At 47.9% G+C, this 12,095-nt stretch overlaps 1 protein-coding gene and 1 long non-coding RNA gene across 4 annotated transcripts in view; one reads left to right on the top strand and one right to left on the bottom strand.

Annotated features, from left to right (window-relative positions):
- Dhod (dihydroorotate dehydrogenase 2) overlaps positions 1-12,095 on the top strand; it is a 74,939-nt gene that overhangs the window by 19,135 nt on the left and 43,709 nt on the right. For both annotated transcript variants that reach the window (XM_075691580.1, XM_075691579.1), the window contains exons 3-4: positions 1,471-1,670; positions 3,473-3,725. In XM_075691580.1, coding sequence (XP_075547695.1) covers positions 1,471-1,670; positions 3,473-3,725 — 453 coding nt within the window. The remainder of the gene's footprint in view (positions 1-1,470; positions 1,671-3,472; positions 3,726-12,095) is intronic.
- The window catches only part of LOC142582182 (uncharacterized), an 80,807-nt gene continuing 72,430 nt past the window's right edge, over positions 3,719-12,095 (bottom strand). For both annotated transcript variants that reach the window (XR_012828384.1, XR_012828385.1), the window contains 2 exons: positions 11,625-11,713; positions 3,719-3,794 (listed from right to left, as the gene is read on the bottom strand). This is a non-coding gene — a long non-coding RNA (uncharacterized LOC142582182). The remainder of the gene's footprint in view (positions 3,795-11,624; positions 11,714-12,095) is intronic.

Below are 12,095 nucleotides of genomic sequence, written 5' to 3'. Positions count from 1 at the left end.
ACCTTGATGAGTACAGTCTGGGGCAATCCCACAAGAGGTGCACTAGATCTACAAGAGCAGCTGAACAAGGGCAGATGGGACAGGTTGTGCCAAAGGCCGGCCTACATTCCGGAGCCTATACACAGGTTGCAGCTGGCGTCAATGCTTTGCATGCATATAAATATCACTTGTGATATTACTTTCCATATATCACGAAAGCGTTTATATGTCACAGGCCTTCATTCACACTTGTTGGCAATTGCTGAGTTTATTGCAAAAGCATTATATGCCTCATTACATGAAAATGTGGTGTTGTCAGTGGCAGCGTGACCGAAAAATGGTACCAAAAATGGCCGACGGTGCAACGAGCAAAAACACATAAAAAATGCTCGGATTGACATCAGATTTGTCAGGCAGGTTTCTGTAAACAAAGTCAATTAATGGAATTGAAAAGAAAATTTGGTGCATTTCGGTCTGGGTGGGAACAGAGCCCTGGCCTCCGGGGTGCGAGACGAGCATGCTTCCCTGACAGTACAGTGGCTCTACGATTATGGTTGACTAAAGTGGTGCCTAGTGCGTGTGTCATTGCACACATCACATCACTGCCTCCCGCACGTCACTTGCTCTTCGGATTTTATCAGTGCTGTGTCTACTACAATGCACTTTGAAGCGTCTACCTCAGAGGCAGCTGTGAAACGCGGTCGCCCACAGAAGCATGCCTCGGAGGGCGAAGTAAGGGAACACACAAGACGACGACATAGTCGCAACAGACCTACCATCAGGCATAAAATAAAATTCATTATTCTGCAGCAAAATAGACCGAATGTTTCCAGCCTGTGGCCAACATATACGCAAACACACACACCGATTCAGCAGAAAGAACTTTAATGCATGTCGAAAAGATCATTTGAAAACATTTCACCTAAGCGATTATAATGGTTTCACATTCCCACATGTAAGCAGCCTTAAGTGTCTCTGCTGAATTTTTTTAGGCCACCCACTTGCATGGTGTTTAATACAATGTTAATAATTGTTTTAACTCTTGTTTACCCTAAATGTTCATGAATGTCAAAGATGTCCATGTGTACAGAAGAACCTGAATGATGCACGTAGCACAGCTGTCAAGTTTTGTGTTGGCTGAATCTATGCATAAAGCCATTTTGTCTTTGGCTACTGTTGTGATGAAGTGTTTCTGTGTCCATGAACACATCTTTCGTTTGAAAGAATTAGAGTTTGTTGTCAACAAAGACAAGTTATGAGTTGATTTCACAAGAAAAATTCTTTTATGTTCACGGGAAAATGTAATCACCAGCAGTGACCAAAAGGTATTGCTAAATACCATCCACTTAGAAAAAAAAGACTGATTATTATTTGTATTTTAGTATATATGCTTTCATAGCTAATTGGTACTGCAAAGTACTGGATGCTGAGTGAACAAGCCTTGAATGTGAAGTATTTCCTTGAGGCAATGCTGCTGCCCATTCCTTGCAGCACACAGAGCTGTTTGGCCTGCAGTTCTCCAACCCAATAGGTCTGGCAGCAGGCTTTGACAAGCATGCCGAAGGTGTGCCTGGTGCCTATGACTGGGGCTTTGGCTTTGTGGAGGTTGGCTCAGTGACCCCACTGCCACAGCCTGGAAACCCCCGGCCACGTGTGTTTCGGCTCACTGAAGACCTTGCGGTGGTCAACAGGTATGCCAGCCCTTTGAATAAACCAGTGTCCGCCAGAGCTAGGCACACAGAGCAGTGATGGGACAGCTGCACCATTCTGCTCCAAATTGGCATTTTAGCAGAAAATTGTGCTGTGCCTGTGCCAAAGGAAGCATGAGAGTGAAAACCTTACACATTCATTCTGTTGATGCTGGCTGTCCAGTCAAACAGAAAAACCTACAGCACATAGTCGTCATCCTTGTCATCTTTGAAAATCATATACCGTATTTTCCAGTGTACGTTTCGCTTGTTTTTTCAGTATTTTTTTCATTGCTGCATCTTATAGAATGGCGCGACTTGTATACTTTTTTTTGCTCAGAAAAAACTGCCATCAAAACCGCATTGGATGCTATGGCCACGCAAAGTGTACTGGGTTGACCTCCTCTGGCAGTCCCTACGGGTTGTGTGCGCACTATAGAGAAACCGTGGTCTTCTTGTGATTGAGTTTCCGACATCTGCGCAAGGACGGAGCAGCAACGCAAGCGGCGACATGCTGAGCGCGAGTCGACCAACACCCAAGTCGACGCATTTGCAGATCGCTTTCAAGATGCGGCATGCGACGCTGCACAAACTACGAAGTTGGTGCCAGAATACAAGCCTCCCGTGCTGCCTTCCCGCTTTCCTTTCTTGTACATGATTTGGCTCACCGTCGCACACTTTCACTCACACATGACAGCATATGGCATGCGGGGACGATGTTATTGCCCTTGGACTTTATACAAAACATCACGGCGACCACGACGGCAGAAATGTGCCTGGAGTGTCCATATCATTGCTATCGCAGTTCTATAGTAACGGTACCGGTATGCTTGCGCATGGCTAACATAACATCGTCCCCGCATATGGCATGCGGGGACGATGTTATTGCCCTTGGACTTTATACAAAACATCACGGCGACCACGACGGCAGAAATGTGCCTGGAGTGTCCATATCATTGCTATCGCAGTTCTATAGTAACGGTACCGGTATGCTTGCGCATGGCCCACGTTCATGAAGTGAAGCTTCACTGCATAGTATTTTTTAAATGGCTTAACGAATAAACTCGTGTGTCTTATACACCGGTGCGACTTATATACATTTCTTTTTTAGGAAGAACTGCTGTTTTGAGGCTAGTGCGACTTATACAAAGGTGCGACTTATAGAACAGAAAGCATGGTACTTGATTTTCAGATCAAATACAAGTAATAAAGACATAATATTCGACTGGTATTTAGAATTTTCGAATATTCATGCAAGCCTGCAAATGACATTATGTCCAGCTTCTCCCCCATGCGAGCGTGCGTCCTGCAACTTTAGCATGTGTGCATCAATTGTCTCAATAAACCAGTTATTATTTGTGGATCCTTGGCCAGAAAGGGAACAGAACGTGGCAAAGAGCAAAGGTCAGGCACCAGTCATTATTTTCTAGAGTCTGTGAATGACACCAATATGCAAGGAAAAGTCCAGAAGCTGGATCAGCCTGTGCTTTTCTTGTGTTCCTTGTTGGGGGAGCCCTTATGATGCCAGGTGTAGTGGTTGTGTAGTTGGAAATGTCACACATGGGTGAGTGGCATTTAGAGAATGACCTGTAGGAAGTGATAAGTGTCTAGTAGCAACGGCTTCTAATTGAGACCGTATCAAATGTGAAACAGTTATAAACTGGCAATGCGGCAGTTAAAGGAAAATGCCTTGAAACTAGAATCTGCTTATAAGCGTGTGCTGTGCAGTCATGATGAGTAAAAATGAACATTAGCCCTTAGTGAAGGAGCTTGATGTGCAGAAATTTTATCCCGTTTCTGCCCAGGTACGGCTTCAACAGTGTGGGCCATGAGCAGGTGTGGTCTTCCCTGCGTAGCAGCCGTGCTGCGTGGCGCGGCCCAGTGGGTGTCAACCTGGGTCGCAACAAGGAAAGTTCAAACGCAGCTGCCGACTACGTGGCAGGTGTTCACCGCTTTGCTGACCTGGCTGATTACCTGGTCGTGAATGTGTCAAGCCCAAATACTCCAGGGCTGCGCACACTGCAGGGGCGGCACCACCTTGAGAATCTGCTGCTCAAGGTGAAGGCTGACACAGCACACGTGCAGGCTGTGGTAGTTTCATGCCACTGCTTTGTGCTTCTTTGTTGACTGTGCAAAAAAAGTTAGCATCATTTTGTTCCAGTTGTTCCAATATCACAGTATGACAAGATGTAAACAGCTTACCTTGATGAAAATCTATAAAACAGTTTTACCTAGTGATAGGCCACCAATCAATTTGAGGCCTGTCATCATTACAGCACATAATGAAATAAATAATGGTGTGCAGTACCACCATCCAAAATAATGGCATTAAGCAACTTTGCACACTAGAAAGCCAGTCGCAATTTTTGTGCTCACTTGACAGGGTTATAAATTGGACAACATGCATGTATGAAAGAAAATGTCACTTAACAAGAATCACATCTAAAAAAATCACTGCATTTGCATCAAGTGACATAAATATTGAGGTGTCCTTGTGCCTTTTTATCCATTGCTCCACAGTGATGATGGGGTAGATCATCTGCGCAATGCCAAGTTTTTTTGTTCATCAGATCTCAAGATCGGGTACTGGCAAATACAAGTTGATGAACAGGATAGTAAAAACAGCATTTGTAACACTTGACAGGCTTACGGTCCTCCCCTTTTGGCCTCTGTTCTGTACCTGCCACCTTTCAGCAGTTGATGAATGCTGCCTTTTTTCTTCTTCTTTTTTAATTTTTTTACATAAATGGCTAACCTGCCTTGTATATTTCAGTGACATCATGATGTTTTTGAGCACATTTAATGAACATGTTTTACAACTCAAAAGCATCCTCACAGCAATTTGCACTGCAGATCTTACTATCAAGAAACAAAAATGTTACTTTGTTTTCCATGAGCTAAAATTCCTCGCCCGTGTAGGTTACCCTCGCCTACAAACAAGAAAGCTGTCCAGCCACTTTCTTGGTTTGTGTGCGTATTATAAATACTTTGTGAAGGCCAACACGACTTAATTGTCGCTGTGTGCCCTTCGTTTGGGCAGATGAGCAACACTAGCCGTTTATTCATTGCACCAGTGTTGACAAGCTGCGCTATTAACACAATAGCATTGAGGGCCCCTTGCTGCAAGAAATCTGATGTCGCCGTCGGACATCGCTTGATAAAAAATCATTCCGGACCTTACTGAACTAATTGAATTCCTCAAAGTAACATGCTTCAGAAAAATTGTGAAATACAACCTAAACACAACCTACAGACAGGACAGTGTCGTATTGTAATTTGGAGGTACAGTAAACATAAATTTGTTATGTGGAAACTCAAACAGGAACCCCTTTTGCAGCATTTCTACCATTTATAGAGCAGCTATAGCCACCGAGATTTGCACGTGCTGGTGCGTGTAAATCTCAGGGGCCATAACACTGCTAGATGGTATGTACTCGCCTCCACCACATCGCAACCCATGCAAGAGGCCACATTTCCGCTAGAAAGCTCGCATTCATGCATAGCATTCATTGCCAGTGTTTCGTGGTAAACATTATGATTGCATACGCTGCAGTTGCCGTGAAGCGTGAGAGGCAGTCAAGCATCCTCCCAAGATGTTTTTTTTTTTGTTGCTTATTTGGAAGACGATGCTAAAACTCAAACTGACGACAGAAATGCAGACCTTGACATCTTGCCCACTCTTGCGCAGCTTGTCATCATACTGGAGGGAGGAGGAGTAGATTTTAATGAAGAGAAAAGAGTAGAGCTCAGCCTGGAGAGCGTCTCTAGTCTGCTAGTCCTCACTGGGGTAAGGGGGAGTGGGAAACACAGGGAAAGGTAGGTGGTAGTCATTATAATGGGTGCGACAATGTCTCACGGAAGCAGCCCAGAAATGTACTTTCTTGTACCAAGAAGTTTCACAAGCCTGCCATGATGAAGCGCGTATCACTAGAATGTTAGCCGAGATGCTCTGTAAGTATTACCAGCCAAAGCTGCTTTCATCTGTTCAAGGGTACATGAGGAGTTGCCACAATTGTCAGCACCACATAACACCACCCATTAACTTGACTGGGTTCAAAGCAACATTTATGAGATGGCCTGTTTTTTATCTGCCACATCATCCTGGTGTGCCCTCTGTACTGATCAACAATGTTCGTGCAGCATTGACAGCCAATTTGATGCAAGATTGCCTCCTACTGATGCACAGCTCTCGCTGAAAGGATGCTGCATATTTTCTTCAAACAAATGGAATATGAAATGGATAAACAGAATAAAGAAGCATAAATTGGACATGGCAGATGCACACACTAAGTTCATTCCTTGTAGGTGCCTTTTATTTGCCTGCAAGCAGTTCACACCTCTTTGTACTTTTTTATGAGGCACCAGCACACCCTAATTGCCACTGCTGTTGAAACAGAACACTGGTTCAGGTTCCTCCTATGCATGCTGATGTAGAGCATAGGACGTGGGATGAAATTTTACCGTATCTTACTTTTGCCTGCATATTGTTGTATAGGAGACCACCAGCATGCACAATTCAAACTTTTATATTGCTACACGCGTGTGGTATATGTTTGTTTGAACAAGGCGCATGGGCACCGTCACTTCAGAAAACAGGAGGAAGAACTAACTGGGCTCGTGCTGTGAACCTAACCGGTCAGTGCTGCAACCATTGTTGTAAATATAACCTGTAAATAGTTGCTCGTCTTACTGACTTGTCCTTCGCGTAGCATTGTGGTGGAGGTGGAATGTTCCCTTTTCTTGCCACGGAGTCCCGAAGTGGCCGCACTGTCGTCTTCTCAGCCGTGGCTTCCGATGGACCCACCCCGTCACCAACTACACCTGCGGCGCCATCCACAACGTACGTTATGGTTCATAGTCTCCGTGATCCTGGGACATTCTCCGCCCAAAATGGCATTGACGTCGATGACTGGCTCAGCATGTATGAGCGTGTTAGCTAAAGCAACCACTGGGACCCTACCATCATGATTGCCAATGTGATCTTTTATCTGGACGGGACGCTGCGTGTCTGGTTTCACAACCATGAGGTCGAGCTTTCCAGCTGGGACATATTCAAAGAGAGGCTTCGCGACCTATTCGTAAACCGTCAGGTAGCCAAGAGGCTGTGCAAAAAGAGCTTGCCACCCGTGTCCAGTCATTGACTGAATCGTATGTCTCCTACATACAGGAAGTGCTCGCGCTTTGCCGGAAAGTAGACGAACACATGACCGAGGTTGACAAGGTGGGCTGTATGCTAAAAGGCATCGCGGACGACGCCTTCAATGTGCTCATTGATAACGACGTCTCTACCGTCGACCCCATTGTCAAAGAATGCCGTCGCTTCGAGAAAGCCAAAAGCTGCCGCATGGTCCCAGTTTTCCCGGCTCCCAAACACCCTTGCCACGTCCTCTTGCTCCACTCTTACCGCCACACGACCATTTCAAGAAAACGTCACACGTATCGTTCGCCGTGAGATTGAAGCAGCGAGTCCAGCCCGCCTTTATCCACGACCCCTTGACAGTACCTTTGAGCAAGCGGCCCCCACTACTTTTGTTATTCGAGCAGTTGTGCGGCAAGAAATTGCAAACCTTGGCTTCCCTACTGCCTGCTCTGTCTCCAGACCTGATTCGGCACCCACTCCCATGTCCACAACCTGTAATGACCAGTATTTCGCTCGCAGACCACGCAATCCTGCTGAATGACGAACCCCAGACGACAATCCGATCTGCTTCCGCTGCCATCGTGTTGGTCATGGAGCCCGCCACTGCCGCACCATCTAGATGGTGCCATAGTGGAGCTCATTCCCTGCTCCTCGCCCGTACACCGATGCTCGCCGTTATTCACCTCGCCGTCTGTACCCTACTTCCGATGCACCTGACAGCCACTCCTCCGTGTGATTGCCATCGCCTTAGCACCGTTGCTCCCCGTCACCCCAACTTCGCCGCTTTTCCTTGCCAGACCAACCGACGGAAAACTAGGCCATGCAGCTCTTGGAGGTAGTGATGCATCACGTTCGTCCTGTCCAAATCCTCCATTGACGCTCCTCACCAACACGAACCTAATTGAAGTAGACATTGATGGTGTTCCGTTGACGGCATTAATTGATATCGGAGCCCAAGTGTCCATAATGAGTGCTAACCTATTTCGTCGCCTCAAAAAAGTTCTTACGCCTGCCATCACTCGAGCCGTACGCATCGCCAATGGCGCCACTGTTGCCGTCAGGGGTATGTGCACTGCTTGCATAGGAATTGCTGGCTGCCAAGTTCCAGTCCTGTTCACCTTGCTGACCAGTTGCCCTCATGACCTAATCTTCGGCCTCGACTTACTGACAATGCATTCTGCCCTCATCAACTGTTCCACCGGCACGCTGTGCCTCGAGCTTCCTCTTCTTTCAGACGTTCGCCCCGAACAACTGAACACCCTCTGCACTACAGCATTTCGCTTACCTCCAAAAGCCCTAACCTTCGCCGAATTGGCCTCAACAACAACCGTGCCTGATGGCGACTATGTCATCGCACCTGTTTGTGACGTCCTCCTGGCACACGAAATCTCTGTACCACACTCTGTCGTAACCCTTGCCGCTAATTGGATGTGTCTCCCCGTTATCAATTTTGGCTTGACGAAGCAAGCGTTACCTGAAGGCATAGCGGTGGCCACGCTCTGGTCAGTGACAGACGACCACGTCACTGCTTTTGTGGCCGACACGTCTCCAGATCCTCCCGATTACCCGCAGGATCCCTTGAACCTCGAAGGCCCATTACGTCCCATGGTCCCTCCGGACCTCGCACCTGACTAAGCAGCCGCCCTATATCGCCTTTTGCTTTCCTACCATGACATCTTTGACACTGCCAATCGACCACTTGGTCAGACGTCCCTCGTTAAGCATCGGATCAACACTGGTGATGCTGTTCCCATTCACCGCTGACCGTATCGCATGTCCACGACAGAGCGGCAAGTTATTCAGCAGGAAGTAAACAAGATGCTCGCCAGAGGCATTGTTGAGCCCTCGTCGAGTCCTTGGGCACTGCCGGTCGTGCTCATCAAAAAGAAAGATGGCACGCGACGTTTCTGCGTTGATTACCGCCACCTAAGCCGAATCACTAAACAGGACGTTTACTCTTTACCACAAATCAATGACACTCTTGATTGTCTTCACGGTGCCAAATACTTTTCGTCCATCGACCTTCGATCTGGTTATTGGCAGATTTCCGTCGATGAGCAAGACCAAGAAAAGACCGCTTTTGTCACTCCAGATGGCCTCTACCAATTTAAGGCTATGCCATTCGGTTTATGCAATGCCTCCGCCGCGTTCAAACGGATGATAGACTCTCTGCTTCAAGGTTTCAAATGGTCAACTTGCCTCTGTTATCTCGACGATGTCCTTGTGTTTTCTCCTACATTTGAGATGCACCTTGAGTGCGTCGCAGCTATCCTTGACGTCTTCCGCAAGGCTGTGCTCCAATTAAACTCATCAAAGTGCCACTTTGGGCGCCAAAAGATTACAGTGGTAGGCCATCTCGTCGTTGCTTCCGGAGTACAACCTGACCCGGAGAAGGTTCGAGCAGTAACGGCTTTTCCTGTACCTCAGTCTGTCAAAGATGTCTGGAGTATTGTGAGGCTCTGTTCTTATTTCCAATGGTTCGTGAAAGATTTCGCAGCAATCGCTCGACCACTCACTGAACTTCTGAAGAAAGACGTGCCTTTTACATGGGGCTCCCCTCAGGCTGCCGCATTTTCACGCCTTATCACGATTCTCACGAATCCACTGGTCTTGGCCCACTTTGACCCGTCCGCACTTACAGAGGTCCGAACCGATGCCAGTGGTTATGGGATCGGTACCGTCTTATCGTAACGCCAACACTAGCCGGCTCCTGACAACTGCAGAGTTCAACTATTTGATTACCGAGCGCGAATGTCTTGCTCTCGTCTGGGCTGTTTGAAAGCTCCGTCCATATTTATATGGGAAGCCCTTCTCAGTAATCACAGACCATCATGCGCTCTGTTGGCTTTCATCGCTCAAGGATCCTATTGGCCGCTCGGTCGTTGGGCCCTCCCAGACCGAGCGGCCAATAGGATCCTTGAGCGAAGAGTATCACTACAAAGTGGCTTACAAGTCGGGACGGCAACACCAGGATGCAGATTGCCTCTCTAGCTATCCAGTCGAAGACGTGACCTCTACGTCTGATACTGACACGGACACCTGTGTTCTCTCCGTTTTTCCACTGCTCCATGTCGCCGACAAGCAGCGCCGTGACCTGTCCTTGCGTATCATCATTGACTGCCTGGAATCGTCACTTCCCAACAGTTCCCTTCGCTTATTCACACTTCAAGATGGCATACTCTACCGCCACAACATTCACCCCTACGGCCCTGCATTACTCCTTGTGATCCCTAAACACCTTCGCTCGGCTGTTCTCCACGAACTTCATGACCTCCCCACTGCTGGTCACCTGGGTGTGTCACGTACCTACGACCAGATTCGCCGACGCTTCTTTTGGCCAGGGCTTGCTCGCTTCGTTTGAAGATGCGTAGCTGCGTGTGAGAAATGCCAGCGACGCAAAACACCATCGACGCTCCCTGCTGGGTACCTTCAACCACTTGACATTCCCGCAGAACCATTCTTTCGGGTTGCTTTGGACTTACTTGGGCCTTTTCCTCTTTCTACCTCTGGGAACAGGTGGATCGCTGTGGCCATGGATTATGCCACGCACTGCGCCATCACCCGCGTGCTTCCTACAAGCTGTGCCAGAGATGCCACTGATTTTCTTCTACGCGACAACTTCTCACAGACCGTGGCCGGAAATTCCTATCAAAAGTTATCGCAAACATCCTGCAGTCCTGTGCCACAAGGCACAAGCTATCCACGTCGTACCATCCACAAACAAATGGCCTCACAGAGCGTCTCAATCGCACTCTCACAGACATGCTTGCGAAATTTGTTTCTTCAGACCACACTGACTGGGACCTCGCTCTACCATTTGTCACATTTGCTTATAATTCCTCGCGCCACGACGCAGCCAGTTATTCCCCATTTTTCCTTCTGTTTGGTCGAGAACCAGCACTGCCCCTCGACACAACCCTTCCTGTTCACGCGGCACGGACCAGTGAATATGCACTGGACTTATCGCCTGCTGTGCCCACGCAAGGGAAATTGCCCGTGACCGCCTTCTGAAATCCCAAGAGAGTCAAAGGCATTTGTACAACCGGCGACACCGAGACGTACAGTTCCTGCCTGGTTCTTTGGTGCTTCTATGGTCTCCGTCGCGTCAGGTCGGCCTGTCCGAAAAACTGCTGTCTCATTACACAGACCCATACTGAGTGCTTCGTGCCGTGACTCCCGTCACCTACAAGATCACCCCTGAAGCCCCATCTACTTCCCAGTCCAGTGATATTGTGCACGTTACAGGACTGAAGCAGTATCACTTTCCCAGTGATGACATTTAGACGCTTCGGGATGTCGCTTCTGCCACAGGGGGATTATGCTACACGTGTGTGGTATATGTTTGTTTGAACGAGGTGCCTGGGTGGCATCATTTCAGAAAAGAGGAGGAAGAACGAACTGGGCTTGCGCTGTGAATGTAACCGGTCAGCGCTGCAACCGTTGTTGTAAATATAAGCTGTAAATAGTTGCTCGTCTTACTGACTCATCCTTCGTTTAGCAATATGTACGCCGCATCATGTCAACAGTGGAAACCGTGCTATGTGTGCCCTACGATATCCCAACCCAAGAGTACGTTGAGGAGTTTCTTCAAATACCTGAAGAAGGGCTTTAGGTTGCTTGGCACCACATCCTTAGTCAACAGCACACAGAAAGTTTTTGTTACAGTTAGGGTTGGCGTGATGTATACTACGATCCCTGCAAGTGTGTGGGTCTGGACAGCCAGTTTCCTACAAAGCGCTGCTCCAGTGACATAATCGTGCTGCTCTCTGTCATCGCTGAAGTTTTACAAGCTTGCAAATTTGACCTACAGTGCTTACCTTGCTTTTCATTGATTGCATTTCTTGCTGTTATTGTCTTGACTGGGATGGTCGCTTTCTACAGGGCACTTTCGTTACTGCAGGGGAACCTGCGATAAAGTGCGCAGTCCACACATTTTCATCAAATAAAGATTTGTTAATGCAATTGGCATTCTTAAGATACTTCACGCATTTTGCAGGGAAACCGCTTTCCCACTAACTTGGGTCACTGAGTAGTCTATGGTTTAATGGGCAGAGCACCAGGCTGCAGTGCTGAGGGAACTAGGTGCGAACCCGACCGTTACACCAACTTGTGCCACTCGGCATGTGCCACTCCTCAAGGAACGTCTTTCGTGCCAACTCAGCTCGCTGGGTTTGTGCCACGTGGCCCTCTTCAGTAAACATCTTTCATGCCAACTTGGGTTGGTACGCATTGGTAAGTGTGTGCCATTGGGTGTGGGCCACTCTTCAGTTATGAAGCCCTTGCAGGCA

The sequence above is a fragment of the Dermacentor variabilis genome, chromosome 5 (genome assembly GCF_050947875.1).
Source record: "Dermacentor variabilis isolate Ectoservices chromosome 5, ASM5094787v1, whole genome shotgun sequence".
NCBI classification, from domain to species: Eukaryota; Metazoa; Arthropoda; class Arachnida; order Ixodida; family Ixodidae; genus Dermacentor; species Dermacentor variabilis.
Note: the sequence above shows the minus strand (reverse complement) of the source record. Positions and strands in the feature narration are given on the sequence as shown.